This window comes from Pristis pectinata, chromosome 8, assembly GCF_009764475.1.
Source record: "Pristis pectinata isolate sPriPec2 chromosome 8, sPriPec2.1.pri, whole genome shotgun sequence".
In the NCBI taxonomy this organism is placed as follows: Eukaryota; Metazoa; Chordata; class Chondrichthyes; order Rhinopristiformes; family Pristidae; genus Pristis; species Pristis pectinata.
The window spans coordinates 3,500,230-3,525,064 of record NC_067412.1 but is presented as its reverse complement, the minus strand read 5'-3'; the positions used below and the strand labels follow the sequence as shown (position 1 = coordinate 3,525,064).

Below are 24,835 nucleotides of genomic sequence, written 5' to 3'. Positions count from 1 at the left end.
CCCCCACACCCCACCCCTCCCCACCACCCCACCCCTCACCCCTCCCCCCACCCCTCAACCTTCCCCACCCCTCAGCCCTAACCCTCACCCACCCCACTCCTCAACCTGAACCCACCCCTTCCCTTCCCTCCCTTCCACTCCTCCCTCCCTCCACCAGGCCGGGGGGGGGGGGGGGGGGGAATGAGCCGCTGTTCCGGGGCCCGGGAGCTCCTCCGGCCTCGCCTCCTCTCCTCAGCCCGCGGCGGCGGAGGGGGAAGGGGGTGGGGGGGGGGGCCTCGAGTGTTCTGGAGCCGCCTCCCGGGCCGACGGCCGACCGGGAGGGAAGAGGCCGCCGTCCCCGGGACTCCCGGTTGCCTGGTGACCAGGGGAGCCGAACTGGCGGGACTGCGGCTGCGCGGAGACGGGGAAATAGCGGCCGAGAGGCGCCTCTGCCACCGCGGTAGCGTGGCCGAGTGGTCTAAGGCGCTGGATTTAGGCTCCAGTCATTTCGATGGCGTGGGTTCGAATCCCACCGCTGCCAAGGCGATTCCTTTTTAAAATACCCCCAAAATTAAAGACTTTTCAACCTTATACACCATTATTTTCTAAATATCTTATAACCATTACCTTTTACATAACTATCAAAGTATAATATTACATATTTACAGACTTCTGAACGGTCCATGAACACTACCTCATTATTCCTTTGTTTGCACTATTTATGTTTGTAATTTATAGTAATTTTAAGTCTTTGCACTGTCCTGCTGCTGCAAAACAACACATTTCACCTCATATAAGTCAGTGATTAAACCTGATTCTCATGCATACTGTAAGCTGGTTGCTTCCCAATAATATTCCAGGAATAATAACAAGCAATAGAACTGCATGAATTAGAAACTGCATTTGGAAAGCACTTTTAGTAACCAAAACATCCCAATTAGTTTTATGGGAGAATTGTCAAACAAAATTTGATGCCAGCAGATCCTGGTGGAGCGCTCAGAAGCAGCAAGGAACAGGAAACGTTGCTGGGAGCTGATAGTAGGCATCTGAATCTTGCCATGTTGGGCACGTTGAAAATAAGGAAATTCGAGGTGTGTACAACAGGGGTGATAAATGAGAGGAGGCTTTAATCCACATTGATCCAGCAAATCAAATTAGCACTAACAGTGCAGAGGGTGAATTCCTGCAATGCGTAGAAGATGGATTTCTAGATCAGTATGTGGAGGAACAGAGAGGCTATTTCAGATGAAATCAAAACTGCAAAAGCTGGAAATCTGATATAAAAACAGAAAATGCCGAAAAAATGCGGGAAATGAAAAAGAGGTCAAAGATCCAGCATCAGTTCTGATTATTTTTGATATATTAATGGTTCATTATTGTCACATGTACAGAAATACTGTGAAAGGCTTTTGTCTGTGTGCCATCCAGACACATCATTCCGTACATAAATACATCGAGGTAGTAAAAAGGAAAACAGAATGCAGAATAAAGTGTCACAGCTACAGAGAAAGTGCAGTGCAGGCAGACAATAAGGTGCAAGGGCCACAATGAGGTAGATTGTGAGGTCAAGAGTCCATCATTTAGCGTATAAGAGATCTGTTCAAGAGTCTGATAACAGCGGGATAGAAGCTGTCCTTGAGCCTGGTGGTACGTGCTCTCAGGCTTTTGTATCTTCTGCCTGATGGGAGGGGAGAAGAGAGAATGTCCGGGGTGGGTGGGGTCTTTGATTATGCCGGCTGCTGAGGCAGTGAGAAGTGTAAACAGAGTCCATGGAGGAGAAGCTGGTTTGCATGGTGGACTGAGCTGTGTCCACAGCTCTGCAGTATCTTGCGGTCCTGGGCTGAGCAGTTGCCGTGCCAAGCCGTGATGCATCTGCATCGGATGCTTTCTGTGGTGGATCTGTAAAAGTTGGCGAGTGTCATTGCTGAATTTCCTTAGCCTTCTGAGAAAGTGGAGGCACTGATGCGCTTTCCTGGTCGTAGTGTCCGTGTGGCTGGACCAGGACAAGTTGCTGGTGATGTTTACACCTAGGAACGACCTCTCAGCCATCTCCACCTCAGCACCATTGATACAGAGAGGGGTGTGTGCTCCGCCCCACTTCCTGAAGTCAATGACCAGCTCCTTCGTTTTGCTGATATTGGGGGAGAGGTTGTTGTCTTGACACCAGGTCACTCCACTCCACTTCTCTGTGCTCTGTCTCGCCGTTGTCTGAGGTCCAGCCCACTACTGTGGAGTCAAGACAACTACTAGTAGATGGAGTTAGAGCAGAATCTGGCCACACAGTGGCGATTGTATAGGGAGCAGAGTAGAGGGCTGAGGACGCAGCCTTGTGGGGCACCAGTGTTGAGAATAATCGTGCTGGAGGAGTTGAAGCCTATCCTCACTGATTGCGGTCTGTTGATCAGGAAGACTATAAGATTTCTTTATTAGTCACATGTGCATTGAAACACACAGTGAAATGCATCTTTTGCGTAGAGTGTTCTGGGGGCAGCCCGCAAGTGTCACCACGCTTCCGGCGCCAACATAGCATGCCCACAGCTCCTAACCCGTACGTCTTTGGAATGTGGGAGGAAACCGGAGCACCGGGAGGAAACCCACGCAGACACGGGGAGAACGTACAAACTCCTTACAGACAGCGGCCGGAATCGAAGCCGGGTCGCTGGCGCTGTAATAGCGTTACGCTAACCGCTGCACTACCGTGCCTGTTCAAAGAGGAAGGGTTAACCAATGATATTGGGTGTAAATGGGCCCTTGATAGAGAGACCATAATATGGTGACGTTTTACATTGTTCAGACCTGGTGGAGTTCAATCTGAAACCAGGGTTCCAGCTTAAACAAAGGAAACTATGAAGAAAGGAGGAACAGGTTGGCTGGGAAATTACATCGAAGGGTGTGACGAAGGACAGGCAAGACTAGCATTTGAGAGCATACATGATTTGCACACTCCTTTGAGGCACCCAAACCTGACAGGAATAGTGTTCCAACCGCAGATTTTTGGAAGAAGTGGCAGAGGACCCTCTAGTTACAGAATTCTGCAGATTCGGGAATGGCTCCTGCAGGTCGAGGTTAGTTAGTGTCACTGCACGGGTTAAAGGAGGAGGAAGAGAAATCACTAAACTACCGAGATGTTAGCCTGAGGATGGTAGAAGGGAGAATGCTGGGATCACAGCAATCAGAAAATGATAACATGATTCAGCAGCCTGAACATGAATCGAAACAAGAAATCTTGTTCGACTAATCTATTGGAGTTCTTTGGTAATTGGTTTATTCCTGTCACATGTACTGAGATACAGTGAAAAGCTTTTGTTTCCGTGCCATCCAGACAGATCATTGCCACAGTTACAGAGAAAGTGCAGTGCAGGCAGACAATAAGGTGCAAGGCCGTAGAGAGGTAAGAGTGTGAGGTCAAGAGGCCATCTTTAATATACAAGAGGTCTGTTCAATAGTCTTCTAACAGTGGGGTAGAAGCCGTCCTTGAGCCTGGTGGTACGTGCTTTCAGGCTTTTGTACCTTCTGCCCGATGGGAGGGGGGAGATGAGGGAACGTCTGGGGTGGGTGGGGGTCTTTGATTATATTGGCTGCTTCACCCAGGCAGTGGGAAGTGTAGACAGAGCCCATGGCGGGGAGGCTGAGCTGTGTCCACAACTCTCTGCAGTTTATTGTGGTCCTGGGCAGAGTAGTTACCGTACCAAACTGGGGATGTATCTTGTAGATTTAGTGAGGGATAAGGTGTAGGGTGGATTTTCAGAGGGATTTTGGTAAGGTCCCACACTTTTTAATGGCCCACTCGGCCTATGGGAGAGATTAGTAGATAGAAGTTTCCACGAAGACCAGAATGGTGAACGATGCAAAAAAATTGTGTTTGATTTATTCAGTGAACTCAGCACCTTGTATGGATTGCAACTCTCCATCCAAACAACAACAAGTTGGAGTACAGGAAGGAGATAGAGAGCCCAGTGACATGGTGTCAAGACAACAACCTTTCCCTCAATGTCAGCAAAACGAAGGAACTGGTCATTGACTTCAGGAAGTGGGGCAGAGCACACGTCCCCGTCTGAACTGACAGTGCTGAGGGGGAGAAAGTTGAGAACTCCAAATTCCAAGGTGTAAATATCACCAACAATTTGTCCTGGAACAGCCACATAGACGCCATGGCCAAGAAAGCTCACCAGCACCTCTACTTCCTCAGAAGGCTGAGGAAATTCGGCATCTCCCCCAATGACCTTCACCAATTTATACAGATGCACATATCCAGATGTATCACGGCTTGGTACAGCAACTGCTCTGCCCAAAACCGCAAGAAATTGCAGAGAGTTGTGGACACAGCCCAGTCTATCACACAAACCAGCCTCCCCTCCATGGACTCTGTCTACACTTCCCGCTGCCTCGATAAAGCAGCCAACATAATCAAAGACCCCACCCACCCCGGACATTCTCTCTTCTCCCCCCTCCCATCGGGCAGAAGATACAAAAGCCTGAAAGCACGTACCACCAGGCTCAAGGACAGCTTCTATCCCGCTGTTATAAGACTATTGAACAGTCCCCTAGTACAGTAAGATGGACTCTTGACCTCACAATCTACCTCATTATGACCTTGCACCTTACTGTCTGCCTGCGCTGCACTTTCTCTGTAACTGTGACATTTTATTCTGCGTTCTGTTTTCTTTTTACCACCTTTCTGTACTTACGGAATGATCTGTCTGGATTGCATGCAAATAAAAGTTTGTCACTGTATCCCAGTATGTGACAATAATAAACCAATTACCAGCATGACCTGGGAATCCCCGGACAAACCTTATAACCAGCATTTCCTAGGGTTCCCCTGTGAAAACACTAATCAACACATTTGGGGTTAACCATAGAACCATACAGCACAAAACAGGCCCTTCGGCCCACCATGTTGTGCCGTCCATCAGACCACCCTCACACTACCTAACCCCTTCCTCCCACATATCCCCCCATCCCACACTCCTCCATATGCCTATCCAACAAGCTCTTGAACCTGTCCAATGAATCTGCCTCCACCACCATCCCAGGCAGTGCATTCCATGCACCAACCACTCTCTGGGTGAAAAACCTCCCCCTGACATCTCCCCTGAACCTCCCACCCATAACCTTAAAGCCTTGCCCTCTCGTCTTGAGCATTGGTGCCCTGCGAAGGAGGCGCTGACTGTCTACTCTATCTATTCCTCTCATACTTTATATACTTCTATCATGTCTCCCCTCATCCTCCTCCTTTCCAGTGAATAAAGCCCTAGCACCTTAAGCCTCTCCTCATATTCCATGCACTCTAATCCAGGCAGCATCCTGGTAAATCTCCTCTGCACCCTCTCCAACGCCCCCACATCCTTCCTATAATGCGGCGACCAGAACTGAACACAGTACTCTAAGTGTGGTCTAACTAGAGTTTTGTAAAGCTGCATCATCACCTCGCGGCTCTTAAACTCAATCCCGCGATTTATGAAAGCTAACATCCCATTGGCCTTCTTAACTGCTCTTTCCACCTGTGAGGCAACTTTCAATGAACTGTGAATATGAACCCCCAGATCCCTCTGCTCCTCCACACTGCCAAGTACCTTGCCATTCACCCAGTACTCTGCCCTGGAGTTTGTCCTTCCAAAGTGTACCACCTCACACTTCTCCGGATTGAACTCCATCTGCCACTTGTCAGCCCAGCTCTGCATCCTATCAATATCCCTCTGTAAGCTCCGACAGCCCTCCACACTATCCACAACACCGCCTATCTTAGTGTCATCTGCAAACTTACTAACCCAGCCCTCCACCCCCTCATCTAAGTCATCTATAAATATCACAAAAAGTAGAGGTCCCAGAACCGATCCCTGCGGGACACCACTAGTCACTGCCTTCCAATCCGAGGGCACTCCCTCCACCACAACCCTCTGCTTTCTACATGCAAGCCAATTCCTAATCCACACGGCCAAGCTTCCCTGGATCCCTTGGCCTCTGACCTTCTGAAGAAGCCTACCATGAGGTACCCTGGTAAAATCTAGTAGCTAGCCGTTGCCTGGGGTTTCCTGGTAAAATCTGGAAACCAGAACTTCCTTGGAGTTTCAGTAAAACATTGTAACTTGTACATCGCTGGGAGTGGCCCATGAAACCTTGCATCCAGCACTGAAATGCCATAACACACTTAATGTGGAACACACTGTCGGCAGAGGTTGTGGGGGCAGATACATTAGGGACATTTAAGAGACTCTTAGATAGACACATGAATGATAGAGAAATGGAGGGCTGTGTGGGAGGGAAGGGTTAGATAGATCTTAGAGCAGGATAAAATTTCGACACAACATCGTGCGCCAAAGGGCCTGCACTGTGCTAGTGTTCTATGTTCTATAACCAACAGCCTTCAAATGGCATCACACCAACTCGCCTTGTCCCAGGACCATAGTAGAGGGCAGTGTTGGCCACACAACCCTTGAGTGTGGTGAACTGAATGCATGTTGGCTGCAGAACAAGGTGGGGGAAACCCTTCAACCCCACCCTTGGTCAGAGTTGTACCCATGGGTTCTTTCACACCCACCTGAGAGAGCAGGCACAGCTTTGTTTTAGCAGCATTTCCCTCAGTACTGAAGTGTCAGCCTAGACCATGGGCTTGGGTGTCCTGGTGTTTAACCACACTATAGGCTGCTGGTTGTACAGTCAGGGGCTCTCCCCAGGAGGTAGTGACTAATGACTAGTGACTAGTGACTAGTGGCTCTACTTCATTAGGAGTTTGAGGAGATTGGATCTGTCGCCAAAGACCCTTGCAAATTTCTACAGATGTGCGGTGGAGAGCATTCTGACTGGTTGCATCACTGCCTGGTACGGAGGCTCCAATGCTCAGGATCGCAAGAGGCTGCAGAGGGTTGTAGACTCAGCCAGCTCCATCACGGGCACAACCCTCCCCACCATCGAGGACATCTTCAACTTGCACTGCACTTTCTCTGTAACTGTAACACCCTATTCTGCATTCTGTTATTGTTTTCCCTTGTACTACCTCAATGTATTTATGCATTTACTACCTCGAGGTACTTACGATCTGTCTGGAAGGCAATAAAATAAAAGGTTTTCACTGTATCTCGGTACAATACCAATCTGCACAGTGGGAAGCATTCAGTGGAGAAATAGCAAAAGTTCGAGGCCAACATGTTCCTGGCAGAGTGAAAGCTGAGGGCAGGAAGTACAGGGAGCCCTGGAATTGGAGGGATGTCGATGTTTGCATAAAGGGAAAAACATCAGCGTATGACAGGTGTGGAGAACGAAAGACTGGGGAGGCCTGTCAAGAGAATAAAAAGTGTCGGGAGAGGGTTAAAAAGGAAATGATGAAGGTTACTGGCGGTCTGAGCTGGTGAGTTTCACCTTGCAGAGTCTAAACGAGGCACATTTGCAAATTGTTATCCGTTAATTGGCTCATCAACAGCAGCAAATAAAAGGAAGGCAGGTCGCAGTGGAGCAGCCATTTTGGAAGTGGCCAGTGTTAGAGTGGGGGAGCTCTGGCTCAAGAGACTTTGGGGGAGAAGAGGTGAAGGTAAGTCTCCAGTAAGTTCCTTTCTTTGATTTGGTGTTCCCTTTAGTGCAAGGACAGAGAGTGAGAATGGCTCCAGGGTCAATGGTGTTTTCAGCTTGTGAGATGAGAGTTCTGGCAGACATCCAGTCTCCCTGATAACTACATCTGCACAGGGTGTATCCAGCTGCAGCTCCTTACAGACCACATTAGACCACATGGGTAGGAAAAGAGATGAGGCCTTGAAGAAGGAGTATAGGGAGCTAGGTAGGAAGCTTAAAAGCAGGACAAGGGTAGTAATCTCTGGATTGCTGCCTGTGCCATGCAGCAGTGAGGGTAAGAATAGGTTGATTTGGCATACGAATGCGTGGCTCAGGAGTTGGTGCAGGAGGCAGGGTTTCAGATTTGTTGATCATTGGGATCTCTTCTGGGGAAGGTATGACCTGTACAAAAGGTTCAGGTTGCACCTGAACTGGAGGGGAAACCAATATTCTTGCAGGCAGGTTTGCTAGAGCTGTTTGGCAGGGGGATGGGGACCCAAGTGATAGGTCAGAGGTTGTTGTATTTACTGCACAAGTAGATGCAGATGTAGAAAGACTGTGAGGAAGGATAGGCAGTTGAAAGGGCAAAATTGCAGTCAGTTGGATGGGTTGAAGTGTGTCTACTTTAATGCGAGAAGTATCAGGAACAAGGGTGATGAACTTAGAGCATGGGTAAGTATGTGGAACTACGATGTTGTGGCCATGACAGAGACTTGGCTGTCACAAGGACAGGAATGGCTGCTGGATATTCCGGGGTTTAGATGTTTCAAAAGGGACAGGGATGGAGGTAAAAGAGGTGGGGGAGTGGCTTTGCTGATCAGGGACAGTATAACGGTTGTAGAAAGGGAAAATGTCCTGCAGGAGTCGTCTACTGAGTCAGTGTGGGTGGAAGTCGGAAACAGGGAGCGACCACTCTATTGGGAGTATTCTACAGACCCCCCCAATGGCACCAGAGACACTGAGGAGCAGATCGGGAGGCAGATTTTGAAGAGGTGCAAAAATAACATGGTTGTTGTCATGGGTGATTTCAACTTCCCTAATATTGATTGGCACCTCCTTGGTGTAAAGTGGATAGATGGGGCAGAGTTAGGTGTCCAGGAAGGATTCCTGACACAGTATGTGGAGATGCCGACTCGAGGAGAGGCCATACTGGACCTGGTACTAGGCAATGAGCCTGATCAGGTTTCAGGTCCCTCAGTGGGAGAGGATTTTGCTGACAGTGACCATAACTCCTTGACCTTTACCATAACCTTGGAGAGGGATAGGAGCAGACGATTTGGGGAAGTATTTAACTGGGGGAGGGGGAATTATGACGCTACTAGGCAGGAACTTGGAAGCGTAAATTGGGAACAGATGTTCTTGGGGAAGTGCACAGCAGAAATGTGGCGGTTATTTAAGGAATACTTGCATGGGGCTCTGGACAGGTTTATCCCATTGAGGCAGGGTAAGGATGGGAGAGTGAAGGAACTGTGGTTGACACAAGATGTAGAATATCTTGTTAAGAGGAAGAAAGAAGCTTACCTGAGGTTTAAAAGCATGGATCAGACAGGGCTCTTGAGAGCTACAAGGTAGCCAGGAGGGAGCTTAAGAGTGGACTTAGGAGAGCTAGAAGGGGGCATGAGAAGGCCTTGGCGAGAAGGATCAAGGAAAACCCCAAGGCATTCTACACGTGAAGAACAGGAGGATGACTAGAGTGAGGGTAGGACTGATCAGGGATAAAAGGAAACGTGCCTGGAGTCAGAAGAGGTAGGGGAGGTCCTTAATGAATACTTTGCTTCAGTATTCACCAATGAGAGAGACCTTGACGTTTGTGAGGATGGCGTACAACAGGCTGTGCTAGGGCATGTCAACGTGAGGAAAGAGGGTGTGCTGGAACTTTTGAAAAACATTAGGATAGATAAGTCACCGGGGCCGGATGGGATATATCTAAGGTTATTATGTGAAGCAAGGGAAGAGATTGCTGCGCCTTTGGTGATGATCTTTGTCCCCTCACTGGCCACTGGAGTAGTGTCAGATGATTGGAGGGTGGCAAATGTTGTTCCTTTGTTTAAGAAAGGGAGTAGGGATAACCCTGGGAATTACAGGCCAGTGAGTCTTCAGTGGGGGGCAAATTACTGGAGAAGATTCTTACAGGATTTATGGACACTTAGAGAAGCAGAGGCTGATTAGGAACAGTCAGTATGTCTTTGAGGGGCAGGTCATGCCTCAGGAAGCTGATTGAATTCTTTGAGGATGTGACAAAGCGCATTGAAGGTAGAGCAGTGGATGCGGTGTACATGGATTTTAGTAAGGCATTTGCTAAGGTTCCTCATGGAAGGCTTCCTCAAAGTCAGGAGGCACAGGATCCAAAGAAACTTGGCTGTGTGGATTCAGAATTGGCTCACCCATAGAAGACGGTGGTGGTAGATGGAGTGTATTCTGCCTGGAGATTGGTGACCAGTGGTGTTCCACAGGGATCTGTTCTTTGTGATTTATAAATGACTTGGATGAGGATGTGGGAGGGTGGGTTAGTAAGTTTGCTGATGATACAAAGGTTGATGGTGGTGTGGATAGTGTAGAAGGTTGCTGTAGATTACAACGGCATTGATAGGATGCAGAGCTGGGCTAAGAAGTGGCAGATGGAGTTCAACCTGGATGTGTGAAGTGATGCACTTTGGGAGATCGAATTTGAAGGAAGAACACAAGGTTAATGGCAGGACTCTTAGCAGTGTGGAGGAACAGAGGGATCTTGGGGTCCATGTCCATAGACCCTTCAAGGTTGACACGCAGGTTGATAGGGTTGTTAAGAACATGTATGGTGTGCTGCCCTTCATTAGTTGGGATTGAGTTCAAGAGCTGTGAGGTGATGTTGCAGCTCTGTAGAACTGGTCAGACCACACTTGGAGTATTGCGTTCACTTCTGGTCACCTCATTGTAGGAAGGATATGCAAGCTTTTGAGAGGGTGCAGAGGAGATTTACCCCATGTCTGTGACATTACTCAGTGATCCATTCTGAATGAAGCTTAAAAGGAAGCACCAAACTTGTCTGATAACTGACGGTGAATAGTGACATCCAGTTATCCCAATATCCAGATCACTGACTGATCTTCAACACTGTTGCAGTGTGGCCCCACACCCTGCTGTCTGGATTTTTGGAACTTTTTGATCTTTTGTATTCATACTCACTAACTCATGGCTTTTGTTCATGTTCTCTCTAGCTGACTGCTCCCATTAACCCATCGACTGCACACCAACTTATCCCCACAGTAACCCTGGCCTCACCCTTTGTCCTGTCCATCCCTTCCCCCACCCTCTGCAATTTAAATTAACTCTTCTCTCCCCAGTTGTAACAAAGGATATTCAGCTGATACATTAACTGCTTCTTTCCACTGCCTGACCTGCTATTTCCAGCATCTTGTTTTTATTATCGATTTCCACTCTCCAGTTCTTGACTTTCATTAACCTCCACTCACTGAGCCACCCCCTGCCCCACTGACCAGCCCCTGCTTCCTATAAAGCCTCCAAGATCATTAACAGCTTCACAACTAGTTGCCACCCCACCCTTTGCCCAGTTGGCCAATCAATGCCCATCTTTGCTGCTTTACTGCATGGCACATCTGTGAATGAGTATGTCAGACCTGTATGGTTGTTGAGGGAAACACTTCATACCTGAAATATTCTTGGTGTACTTGCAGTGTTTTTAGAATGTGTACAAGTTACAAACAATTTCTCAAACAATTAAAGAACATGTGGGAGCCACCAGTATAAATTATCTGTAACTCTTAGTAATGAAGAATCCCTCCAAAAAACACCTCAATTTGTTGCAAGTGCCAGAGATTCTTGGCATTGCTGTTTGAGGGAGTTTCAGCTCCAGTGGGTTAGCAATCCCATGGAATTTGAGTACTTGTGTACAATTACACAACACCAGAGCGCAAGTTCATCTCTCAAAGCATTGAGTTATACATGAGTTCCATTCTCTCACTTTTTGGATCTTCTGCCTGAAGTGTTCACTTTCTCTCCACAGATGCTGCCTGACCCAAGTGTTTCTAGCATTTGCTGATTTTCAGATTTCCAGCAGCTGCAGTGTTTTGATTTGAAGCTGTGAGGGAATTCCAAAGGCACTGGTGTCGAAGGATATGAGTTGTCTCCACCAGCTGGCGATATGTTCTAACCTTCAGTGGCTTTTGCACCTTGTGTTTGTTTATCCGAAAGTAAAGTTCTGTCGATGATAAAAGCAACAGTGAACCAAGAGCAGCTGATGTGAATTATTAGATTGTACATGTTACACTGATCAGGTCACTTATTCCACAGTCTGGATCAGACCTGTGTGTAGTGAAGAAAAATGCCAGGAACACTCGGCAAGTCAGCCGGGAGAAAGGGAACAGGTTAACGCTTCAGGTTGGAGATCACATGGACACTTGTTTCCAAACAGACACAACTTACTTCTCTCTCCACAGATGCTTCACAATCCACTGAGTATTTCCAGAATGTTCTGTCTTAGATCTCCAGCATCCAACATTTTATTGCTGCTGCTGAGCAACAGTCAGTTCTGAGGTGTACAAACTGGTTAGGTGGCCCTCCCCATCCACACCAACCTTCAGGTACCCATCTCCACCAATCCCATTCACCAGCACTTGGTCTGAAGCCATCCACGCCTTGGTGATTCCAAGATATCGTCTTGATACTTATGTGTGGGGTCAGTTTTGGATGCACGGGGTCAGTGGCTGTGTGGATCCAGAACTGGCTTGCCCACAGAAGAGGGTGGTGGTTGAAGGGACTTATTCAGGCTGGAGGCCTGTGAGTTGTGGTGTTACACAGGGATCTGTACTGGGACCTCTGCTGTTTGTGGTGACCTGGATGAGTATGTTGATGGGTGGGTTAGTAAGTTTGCAGATGATACCAAGATTGGTGGAGTTGTAAATAGTGTAGAAGTCTGGTGATGGATACAGCAGGATATAGATCAGCTGCAGATGTGGGCAGAGAAATGGCAGATGGAGTTTAACCCAGATAAATGAGGTGCTGCACCTTGGTGGGACTAATGTCAAGAGGCAGTACACTCTAAAGGGCAAGCCCCTTAAGTGTTGAAGAGCAGAGAGACCTTAAGGTGCAAGACCATGACTCATTCAAAGTGGGTACAAAGGTAGACAGTGGTTAAGAAGGTTTATGGAATGCTTGCAGTTATTAATTGGGGTATTGTGTAGGAGTAAGAAGTTATGATGCATCTCTATAGAACTCTGGTTAGGCTGCATTTAGAGTATTGTGTGCAATTCTGGTCACCTCACTACAGGAAGGATGGTGAGGCTTGAGGGTGCAGAGGAGGTTAATGGGGATGCCCTCTAGATTAGAGGACATGTGCTATCAGGAGAGGCTGGACAAACTTGGCCTCTGCTGCTCCAGAGAAAAGAGCCTGAGGGGTGATCTGTTGGAAGTGTATAAAATTGAGGGGCATAGATAGGGTGGACAAGCAATATCTTTTTCCCCATTATTGAGTGATCTAATACCAGAGGGCATGCATTTAAGGTGAGGGGGTAGGTTCAGAACAGACATGAGGGGTACATTTTTACTGAGAGTGGTAGATGCCTGGAATGTGTTGCCTGGTAGGGTGGTGGAGGCAAATTCATTGGGAGCTTTTAAGAGGGGCTTGGATGGGCACATGAATGAGAGGAAAATGGAGGGATGGGCATTCTGTAGGTAGGAGGGATTAGCTATGTCAGCACAACATTGTGGGCTGAAGGGCCTGTTCTGTGCTGTACTGTTCTATGTAAATACTGTGGGAGCCTCAGTCTCTGCCTCTGCCCCACACCCAGGCAGTGTTCCAGATGCCAGCCCCACCCTCCCCTGGGTGGAAGATCCTCAATCCCCTCTAAACCTCTCACCCCTCACTCTAAACCATGTCCTCTAGTTTTAGACACCTCTATCATGGGCAAAATTCCTACCATCTATACCCCTCATCTTGTTCACCTCAGTCGGGTCCCCCCTCAGCCTCCTGTGCTCTGGGGAGAACAGACCCAGCCTCTCCTCGCATCCCAGGCAACGTCCTGGGGACTCTCCTCTGCACTGTGCCCTGTGCATCACCTCTGTCCTGCACTGGTGATCAGAACTGCATACTGTACTCCCACTGGGCTGACCAGTGTTTTATAATGTTGTACTGTAACCTCTCTGTTCTTGTAGTCAATGTCCTGGCAAATGAAGGGGAGTATCCTGTACCCACCTTATCTACCAGTGCTGCCACAATCAGGGATCCTTGGACTCGTTCATCAAGGTCCCTCTGTTCTCAATACCCCCCCAGGGCCATACTGTTTACTGTGTATGCCCTATTCTTACTTTCCCTCAACTTCAGCAGAACAAAAGAGCTGGTCACTGACTTCAGGAAGTGGAGTGGAGCACATGTCCCTGTCTGTATCGGTGGTGCTGAGGTTGAGAGCTTCAAGTTCCTTGGTGTAAATATCACCAACAGCCTGTCCTGGTCCAACCATGTGGATGCCACAGCCAAGAAAGCTCACCAGTGCTTCTACTTCCTCAGGAGGCTGAAGAAATTCAGCATGTCCTTGTTGACTCTCACCAACTTTTATTGATGCACCATTGAACCCACCAACAGGGATTTAGCTATAGGATGCAGCCTGTTAATCAGTATTAAACTTGCCCATTTCCAATGATGTAAGTGCCTGTAGCTGAGGCAGGAAGTGACACTGTCCTGTCTGATTCTGCCCAGTGAAACCTCTTGCACGTAAACGGGAGGGTGGATAACTGAAGCTGGAACATAAAGCCCCAGTTGTAGCACGCACCTGAAGGACCGAGCTTGTGTCAGGAACTGTCGAGCTTTCGTAATTTCTTCCGAGAGCCTCTTTAAATCGTCACCCTCAAAGGCGGGGAGGTTGGGGTGCTGTAAAGCAGAAGAACAGTGCTCTTATAGACCGGACACCCAGCTGATCTCTGGACACTTTTCCCATTTGCCCAAAGATTCATTTCCTAAGGACTGATCATCCCACTAAGCGATGAACATTGTACAATCCTCTGTCAATCTCAAAGACTACATCAGATAATTTCTTTATTAGTCACATGTGCATTGAAACACAGTGAAATGCACCTTTTGTGTAGTGTTCTGGGGCAGCCCACAAGTGTCGTCATGCTTCCGGCACCAACATAGCATGCCCACAACTTCCTAACCTGTACGTCTTTGGAATGTGGGAGGAAACCAGAGCACCCGGAGGAAACCCACGCAGACATGGGGAGAACGTACAAACTCCTTGTAGACAGCGGCTGGAATTGAACCTGGGTTGCTGGCACTGTAGTAAGTGTTACGCTAACTGCTACACTACTGTGCACTCAGTGTTTCAGGTTAGAGTATAACCCACTGGGACAGAGAATGTGACCATCAGCGCACACAGCATTTCTCACAGTCGTACAGCATAGAAACAGGCCCTTCAGCCCAACAAGTATGTCCTGTGCATCACAAACCCATTTTTACATCAATCCTGCACTAACCCTATTTTTTTCACTCCATATTCCCATCCCCCCAGATTTGACCACAGCTGTACAAGACATTAGTGTGGCCACACTTGGCGTATTGTGCACAGTTCTGGTCACCCTGCTACAGGAAGGATGTCGTCAAACTGGAAGGGGTGCAAAAAAGATTCACTGGGACTGGATGGGTTTAATTTATAAGGAGACAGTGGACAGGCTGGGACTGTTTTCCCTGGAGTGCAGGAGGCTGAGGGGTGACTTTATAGAGGTTTATAAAATCATGAGGGGCACAGATAAGGGGAATGGTCACAGTTTTTTTCCCCCAGGGTAGGGGAATCCAAGACTAGAGGGCAGAGGTTGAATGGTGAGAGGGGAAAGGTTTAAAGGGGACCTGAGGGGCAAGTTTTCCCACACGGGGTGGTGAGTAAATGGAACGAGCTGCCAGAGGAAGTGGTGGAGGTGGGTACAATAACAACGGTTAAAAGACATTTACACAGGTACATGGATAGGAAAGGGTTAGAGGGATGTGGGCCAAATGCCAGCAACGTAGTCAGCATAGATGAGTTGGGCTGAAGGGCCTGTTTCTGTGCTGTATGACTCTATGACCCACCTACACATTAGGGGCAATATATAGCAGCCAATTAACAGGAGCACCCGGGGGGAATCCACACAGTCACAGGGAGAACGTGCAAACTCCACACAGACAGCAGCTGAGGTCAGGATTGAACCTGGGTCCCCGGAGCTGTGAGGCAGTGGGTAATGTGCTACTTTTGACTGTGTACCCTACCTCCTGGACCCTCTATTTCCAGTACATTATTTCTGTACGTTACATAATCAATGCAAACAGGAGAACATTAGCTAATTATATTTACGGAAACATTTTCTCTCGGCTGCCTTACACTAAATGGTTTTCACTTGTAAGTGATGTCACACGCGGAACACTACCTGTTTCACACATCCGTACCGATAACCTGCTCACCACAGATTGCTGGAGAAATGACCCTGCACTTATTGGGAGACTTTGCTGTAGTTTCAATCATGAGTTTTGTTTTGCTGTGATTAGTAGAGACTCTATGTCAGTAAATAGATTTGGTATACAGAATAAATAGACTCTGTTTGCTGTTCCATGGACAAATAGACTCTGGTTTTCTATGAACAATTTAGATTGTTTGCTGTTCCATGGAAAAATAGAGTCTGATTGTTGTTCCGTGAACCAACAGACTCTCTTTTCTGTATCATCAGGCACAGTAGTGCAGTGGTTAGCACAACACTATTATAGCGTCAGCGATCCAGGTTCAATTCCGGCTGCTGTCTGTAAGGAGTTTGTATGTTCTCCCCGTGTCTGCGTGGGTTTCCTCCGGGTGCTCCGGTTTCCTCCCACATTCCAAAGACGTATGGGTTAGGAAGTTGTGGGCATGCTGCGTTGGAAACGTGGTGACACTTGCGGGCTACACCCAGAACACTCTACACGAAAGATGCATTTCAATGTGTGTTTTGTTGTACATGTGACTAATAAAGATACCTTATCTGTTTGTTGTTCCATGAACAAATAGACTGTTTGCTGTATTATGAACAAATAGACTCTGTTTGTTGTTCCATGGGCAAGTAGACTCTGTTTGTTATTCCATGAACAAATAGACTGTTTGCTGGAGGACTGCCCCGGCTCCAACTGGTGTCAATATTTTCATACTATGGAAATAATCACAAGAGGAAAATAAATAACAACAAATGATTTAAATAAAACAATCTCATTAACGTACGTCTTCATCGGAAAATCCTTCCGTTATCATTTTGTGCGCTACCAGCTGCCCATCAAGGGCTCCATGGCAACGATGGAAACGGCCTCCGGTCTGGGCTGCCAGCTTCTTGAGGAACTCATTGGCAGTGCTGTTGGCAAAACAACCAGGGGTTAGTCAGCTCACGGGACGAGGAGTTTCTCCACATCAGCAGAGGGTAAAGGACAAGTGGGGAGCTCTTGCCGGGCCCACTTTATACCGTTCCCCATTCTTCACGGTAACTGAAAGCACCCATTTGACACACTGCACCGCCATTCATTTCAACTGCTCCTTGTAGCCAGTCCCACACTCACCAGCATGGAGACGATGGGCCAAATGGTCTCCTCCTGCATTGCTCAGTCCTTGGTAAAGACATTCCTCCTTCAGTCCCATTGGGTCTAGCAGTGACTATCTTGTATGTATTGTGATCTTGCATATTATTCTATACTTGATATTGACTTACTATTAAGAACAGAACACTACAGCACATTACAGACCCTTCAGTCCATGATGTTGTCCTGACATTTTATCCTGCTCTAAGATCTATCTAACCCTTCCCTCCCACATAGCCCCCCCATTTCTCTATCATTCATGTGTCTAAGAGTCTCTTAAATGTCCCTAATGTATCTGCCCCCACAACCTCTGTCAGCAGTGCGATCCATGCACCCACCACTCTCTGTGTAAAAAAAACATACCCCTGACATCCCCTTTATACCTTCCTCCAATCACCTTAAAATTACATCCCCTCGTGTTAGCCATTGTCGCCCTGGGAAAAAGTCTCTGACTGTCCACTCGATCTATGCCTCTTATCATCTTGTACACCTCTATCAAGTCACCTCTCATCCTCCTCCTCTCCAAAGAGAAAAGCCCTAGCTCGCTCAACCTATCCTCATGAGACATGCTCTCCAATCCAGGCAACATCCTGGTAAATCTCCTCTGCACCCTCTCTAAAGCTTCCACGTCCTTTCTATAATGAGGCGACCAGAACTGGACACAATACTCCAAGTGTGGTCTAACCAGAGTTCTATAGAGCTGCAACATCACCTTGCGGCTCTTGAACTCAATACCCTGACTAATGAAGGCCAACACTCCATACACCTTAACAACCCTATCAACCTGCGTGGTTTTAACCAGCCCTGCACCTGATCCTAACGAGGCCACTTGTTAGTAATAAATGTTTAAATCTTATTTTATTTACATGATATTTGTATTCATTACCGCATTTCCAAACAGATCGTGACGCTGTATTGAATTTACTCTGAGGTTAATTTGAACACCTGTATAAACCCAAGAATAGTTTAGGTTGTATGGTTGGTGTTGTGGCTGTTTAATGCCTGTCTGTTTGACGCCTGACAGAAATGCAACACTCCCTCTGATCACCCCCGGCCCGACGGCTCAACGTGGAGGAGCAGATTTGGGGATGGTACTGAGAACCTTGAGGCCGAGCGTCGGGGAGACGCAGACGCCCCACGGAAGTGGCAGGAGCAGTGCACCACCCCACAAACTACCCACCCGGGGCAGCCACCTGCTCTGTGGTCCAACCTACCTCACAACCCACACACAGGAATGGGAGCAAGTCACCCTCCACCCTGGGGAACAGAGGATCCAGTGACGCGGTGTGGGATGTGGACAACTGGACTGATGGTCATACAGCACAGAAACAGGCCTTTCGGCCCAACTGGTCCATGCTGACCAAGACGCCCATCCAAGCCAGTCCCATTTGCCTGTGTTTGGCCCACATCCCTCTGAACCTTTCCTATCCATGGACCTGTCCAAGTGTCGTTTAAATGTTGTTATTGTATTGGCCTCAACCACTTCCTCTGGCAGCTCGTTCCACATACTCACCACCCTCTGCGTGAAGAAGTTGCCCCTCAGGTCGCTTTTAAATCTTTCCCCTCTCACCTTAAACCTAGGCCTGCTAGTTTTAGACTCCTCTACCCTGGGGAAAAGACTATGCCCCTCATGATTTTATACACCTCTATAAGATCACCCCTCAGCCTCCTATGCTCCAAGGAATAAAGACCTAGCCCGCCCGACCTCTCCCTGTTACCCAGTCCCTCGAGACCTGGCGACATCCTCATCGTAAATCTCTCTCTGCACTCTTTCCAGCTTAATGACGTCCCTCCTATAACAGGGTGACCAAAGCTGAACACAGTACACTAGGGCAGTCTCACCAACATCTTGCAACATAACGTCCCAACTTCTACACTCAGTGCCCTGACTGATGAAGGCCAGCGTGCCAAATGCCTTCTTCACTGCCCTGTCTCCCTGTGACACCACTTTCAGTGAACCATGTACTTGCACTCCAAGGTCCCACTGTTCTACAACACTCCCCAGGGCCCTACCGTTCACTGTGAACATCCGACCTTGATTTGACTTCCCAAAATACAACACCTCGCACTTATCTGAATTGAAAGCCATCCGCCATTCCTCGGCCCACTGACCCAGCTGATCGAGATCCCCGTGATTTTTGATAATCTTCAGGGTCTACGACACCGTCATCTGCAAACTTACTGACCATGCCTTGTACATTCTCATCCAGATCATTGCTGTAGATAAGGAACTACAATGGGCCCAGCACCGAGGGTTAGAATCACCTCAAAACCAAAACGGTCTCCAACCAGAGCAAAGCTGGGCAGTGGGGAGGGTGGTGGGGTCTGGGGAACCAGAGCCACTGGAAACAATCAGGAGATCTGGATGAGCTACGTTTACTGTCCTGTTCTGCAGCAGTCTCCTTCGCTCAGGAACTGAGGAGAAATTTATACCACTATAGGGAAATGGCGACCAATCAGAGAGCCTATTCAGCCAGCCAGCAGGGATGTGATGGGCTGAACAGCCTCCTTCTGTGCTGTAAATTCTACGGTTGATTTTACTCTCCGTTTACACGGTGGTTTCAGATTAAAGGCGGGAGCCGATGGAGTGAGCCAGACCTGGACAGAACAAGTTGGAAGACAGTGGACAGGCCCAAGACAGAGGACACAGCGGGATACAGATCCATTACAGATATGGGCAGAGAAGCGGCAGATGGAGTTTAATCCGGGCAAGTGTGAGGTGCTGCACTTTGGAAGGTTAAATGTAAGGGGAGAAGTATACAGTTAATGGCAGGACTCTTAACAGCATTGATGTACAGAGGCATCATGGGGTCCAAGTGACTGCACAAGTAGACAGGGTGGTAAAGAAGGCGTACAGCACGCTTGCCTTCATCGGTGCGAGTCGGGAAGTCACGTTGCAGCTGTATAAAACTTCAGTTAGGCCGCACTTGGAGTATTGTGTGCAGTTCTGGTCGCCCCATTGCAGAAAGGAGGTGGAGGCTTTGGAGAGGGTGCAGGAGAGGTTCACCAGGTTTATAAGGAGAGGTTGGACAAACTTGGGTTGTTTTCTCTGGAGTCTCAGAGGCTGAGGGGAGACCTGATAGAAGTTTATAAAACTATGTGAGGCATAGATAGGGTAGACAGCCAAAATCTTTCTCCCAGGGCAGAAATGTCAAATACTAGAGGATATGCATTTAAGGTGAGAGGGGGAAAGTTTAAAGGAGATGTGTGGGGCAGGTTTCTTACACAGGGAGCGGTGGGTGCCTGGAACAGGCTGCCAGGGCTGGTAGTGGAGGCAGATACGATAGGGGTGTTTAAGAGGCTTTTAGGCAGGCCCATGAATGTGTAAGGATGTGGATCACATGCAGGTAGAAGGGATGTTTAGTTTGTGGGCCAAAGGGCCTGTTCCCGTGCTGTACTGTTCCACACTCTGAGGCGTCACCTGTCCGTGCAGTTGAATGAGATGGTGTGGACCTTCACGCCTCGGCCCCGGTTCATCTGCTGCATTTCCTTCAAAACCAAGCGGCAGCTGGTGTCGGGCTTGCCGTCCGTCAGTAGGTAGACCCCCTGCACGTCCAAATGTCGAAAGGCGCTCTGTCGGCAGCAAGGGACATCCAGGGGTCAGTGACACCTCCACCACTGGCGACGGACGCAAGGCCAGGGCGTCAGCCCGCGAACACCCGAACGGGCAGGGCGATGGCGGTGAGTTGTCCTCACCCACTCCCACGTTACCCGCACATCCAGACCCGAACTCCATCCGGGATCACCCCTCACCGCCTTCCGGTCAACACCTCAGCTTTAAAATTCCTGTCCTCCCGGACAAATCCCTCCACGTTCCTTGGGACATAGGACACTGAGGGGTGACCTCACAGAGGTGCATGAAATCAGAGAGGGGCGTAGGTAGGGTGAATGCGCACAGCCTATCCCAGAACGAGGGAAGCAAGTACTGGAGGGCATAGATGTAAGGGACCTGAGGGGCAACTCCTTCATACAGAGGGTGCTGGGTACACGGAACGAGCTGCCAGACCCGAGGCAGGTACAAACACGACACATGGACAAGTACGTAGATAGGAAAGGTTTCGAGGGATGGGGCCAAACACTGGCAGATGGGACTGGCTTGGATGGGCATCTTGGATGGGCTTGGTTGGGTGCTCTGCTCTATGTCTCTGTCTATGTGTCTACGTATCTACGTCTATGTCTACATGTCTATGTCTACACGTCTCTATGTCACTATCCTTCCTCTCCCCCCCTACAGTCACAGAGTTGTACAGCACAGAAACAGGCCCTTCAGCCCATCATGTCCATGCTGACCTTTCTGTCCAGCTACACTGATCCCAGTTTCCTGCATTAGGACCCTATCCTTCTACCCCCTGCCTATTGAAGGGTCTGTTTAAATGCCTCTTAAACGTAAACTCTGGCAGCGAGTTGTAGATGTCACCCACTCCCTGTGTGGATAAGCTTGCCCCTCAGATGCCCTTTAACGCTCCTTCCCCTCACCTTAGACCCATGCCCTCTTGTTCCCCCTGCCATGGGAAAACAATCTGACCATCTCCCCTATCCATGTCTCCCACGATCTTATACACGGCTGCCGGTCTCCCCTCAGCCTCCTCCGCTCCAGGGAAAACAGTCCCAGCCTCACCCCATGACTAAAGTCCTCCAATCCAGGCACCGTCCTGGGGAATCTCCTCTGCACTCTCTCCAGCGCGACCGCACCCTTCCCACAGCGTGGCGACCAGAACTGCGCGCGGTGCTCCACGTGCAGCCCAACCAGCGTTTCGTAAAGCTGCAACATAACCTCCCCACTTTTACATTCTGTTGCCCGGGCGATGTAGACCAGCAGACCCCAGGCCTCCCTCACCGCCCCGTCTCCCTGTGCTGCCACTTTCAGGGGGCTGTGGACTCCAATCCCAGCCGTTCGTTCTCTCTAATCTCCTCTGGTCCCACAACCTGCTGCAATCTCTGCGCTTCTAACAAATTCCCCATTTGTTGATTCCACCCCCAACGATGTTGTGCCGCCCTATATAAACCTACTCTATGATCAACCTAACCCTTTCCTCCTCCACAGCCCAGAACCCTCCATTTTTCTTACATCCATGTGCTTATCTGAGAGTCTTTTAAATGTCCCTATTGTATCAGCCGCCACCACCACCCCCGGCAGTGTGTTCCAGGCACCCACCACTCTCCGTGTAAAGAACCTACCTCTGACATCTCCCCTGAACATTCCTCCTCTGAGCTTAAACGGATGTCCTCTGGTATTGGCCACTGCCGCCTTGGGGAAAAGGTGCTGGCTGTCCACTCTGTCTATGTCCCTCATAACCTTATACACCTCTATCAAGTCGCCTCTCATCCTGCGTAGCTCCAAAGAGAAAAGCCCAAGTTCTTGAGCCGTTTGATTGGAAAAAAAATCTCCCATGCACTACATAAATGAAAGTTGTTGTTGGCGCACCCTGAGTGACCCCAGTAGTACCGGTCAGGCTACAGATCCCGGGTGGCAGGATCCAGCTGGTTCCGTGCCCACTCCCTCCCGGAGTCAGTGGGGGACCTGTAACCTGACTCTCCAGGATACAGTATATCCAGCCCAAAATTCCGCCTGTTCCCACTGCTTCCCCACGAACCAGGGACAGTCCAGTGGACCGGCAATGCAACCCTGCCGTTGGCTGGCTGGCTCTACCCCATTCCCGTCTCGTCTGCGCTGAGCCGAGGGGGGACGGTGTCCAGTGTGCAGCCCTGAGGTGAACAGACAACGCCAGACACTGACCTGTAGTGCCTCCAGGGTGCAAGTGTTCCCGTGGGCGATGGCGTTCGACACCCACTGAATGGCGTCATGGCAGGTCGCGTCGGTGGCTTCCACCAGGCCGTCCCGCCAACTGTCCACCTGCTCCGCGAAGGTCAGCAAGTTGAAGCTGCAACAACGGGTGTGACACAGCCGCGATGAAAGACAATCGACCCGGCGTCTCCCTCTCCTCACGGCCGCTGACTGACCAGCTGAACATTCCCAGCTTACACTAAAGTGACTTCTAATCTGCAGCCATTTCCCCTGAAGTCTCCGGCTCAACCCACCTCTGTTCCTCCAGTTGGCCACCCCGTTCCTTCCCACCCTCCTGCCTCACTGCCACACTCCTCCCTCCCCTCCTCTCCCCCGGACCGTTTAAACACCGCCCAACTCCAACTTCCTCCCCTTTGCCAACCCAAGGAAGGGTTGGCCTGACACATTCACTCTGCTTCTCTCTCCACAGTTGCTGCCCGACCTGCTGAGTGTTCCCAACGTTTCCTGTTCTCGCCACACACTCCCGTCATTTTCCCCTTGTTCATTAATCCAACTCCTTGATGAACGTCCCTGTTGATTCCCTTCAGAACACAGAACAGTACAACACAGGAACAGGCCCTTCGGCCCACAATGTTGTGCTGAACTAATGAAACTAGTCATTAAATGCCTAATTAAACTAATCCCTTCTGCCTGCACATGGTCCATATCCCTCCCCTCCCTGCACATCCATGTGCCTGTCTAAGAGCCTCTTCAACGCCTCTATCGTATCTGCCTCCACCCCCACCCCTGGCAGCACATTCCAGGCACCCAACGCTCTCTGCGTAAAAAAATCTTGCCCCGCACATCTCCTTTGAACTTACCCCTCTCACCTTAAATGCATGCCCTCTGGTATTAGATATTTCAACCCAGAGAAGAAGATACTGGCTGTCTACTCTATCTGTGCCTCTCATAATCTTAAAAACCTCTATCAGGTCTCCCCACAGCCTCCGCCGCTCCAGAGAGAACAACCCAAGTTTGTCCAACCTCTCCTCGTAGCTCATGCCCTCTAATCCAGCCAGCATCCTGGTGAACCTCTTCTGCACCCTCTCCAAAGCCTCCACATCCTTCCCGGAACGGGGCAACCAGAACTGAATGCAATACTCCAGATGCGGCCTGACCAGAGTTTTATAAAGCTGCAACATAACTTCCTGACTCTTGAACTCAATGCCTCGACTAATATGGGCAAGCATGTCATACACCTTCTTTACGCCCTGTCAACTATGCGGGCACTTTCAGGGAGCTGTGGACTTGGACCCTAGGATCCTTCTGTACATCACCACTGTTAAGAATCCTGCCATTAACTGTGTACTTTCTCTTTACATCTGATCTCCCAAAGTGCAACACCTCACACTTGGCCGGATTAAACTCCATCTGCCAGTTCTCTGCCCATATCTGCAACTGCTCTATATCCTGCAGCATCCTTTGGCAATCTCCTACACGATCCACACCACCACTAACCTTTGTATCTTCTGCAAACTCAATAACCCACCCGTCCACATTTTCATCCAAGTATTTCTGCACCTCTTCAATGGAATCATTTCTGCTCTCCTGCTGTAACACACACTTCTTTGCCAATCAGCTCGAACCTCAGGTCACAGACGCTCAAGGGGCTTCTCTCTCCAGAGGCTGTCCTACTGCAAGAGTTTACAGCGTTCTCTGCACTGCTTTTGGTCTTGGGTTGCTTCATTCGCCCTGAGGACACCCTGTGCACACTATAAGCACAGGGGGCGCTGGGCTCCACAGTGGGGAGTGTATTCCGAAGCAAGTCACCGGCTCAGCTTCAACAGGGGCACTGGGTCCAGTTCCAGCAACACCTCTTCCCGAAGGACGACAGGGCCTTGGAGAGGGAGCGGAAGGGATTTTCCAGGTGGGTCAAGGGGAGAGACTCCTTACAGTGCACAAAGTGAACAGGGGGTCTGGGAAAGGCAATGAGGGTCTTCGACAGAAGGGGTGTCCGTGACCTGAGGTTCGAGGCG

General features: G+C 49.3%; 1 protein-coding gene and 1 non-coding gene across 2 annotated transcripts in view; one reads left to right on the top strand and one right to left on the bottom strand.

Annotated features, from left to right (window-relative positions):
• Positions 1-438: 438 nt before the first annotated feature.
• trnal-uag (transfer RNA leucine (anticodon UAG)) lies at positions 439-520 on the top strand. The gene has a single exon. It is a non-coding gene; the product is annotated as a tRNA-Leu (tRNA).
• Positions 521-11,284: 10,764 nt separating this feature from the next.
• Positions 11,285-24,835, bottom strand: part of vwa3a (von Willebrand factor A domain containing 3A) — a 66,433-nt gene continuing 52,882 nt past the window's right edge. Inside the window, exons 29-33 of the mRNA XM_052022501.1 lie at positions 22,812-22,956; positions 20,496-20,647; positions 16,728-16,854; positions 14,289-14,386; positions 11,285-11,722 (exon numbers count right to left, since the gene is read on the bottom strand). Coding sequence (XP_051878461.1) covers positions 11,671-11,722; positions 14,289-14,386; positions 16,728-16,854; positions 20,496-20,647; positions 22,812-22,956 — 574 coding nt within the window. The 3' untranslated portion in view covers positions 11,285-11,670. The remainder of the gene's footprint in view (positions 11,723-14,288; positions 14,387-16,727; positions 16,855-20,495; positions 20,648-22,811; positions 22,957-24,835) is intronic.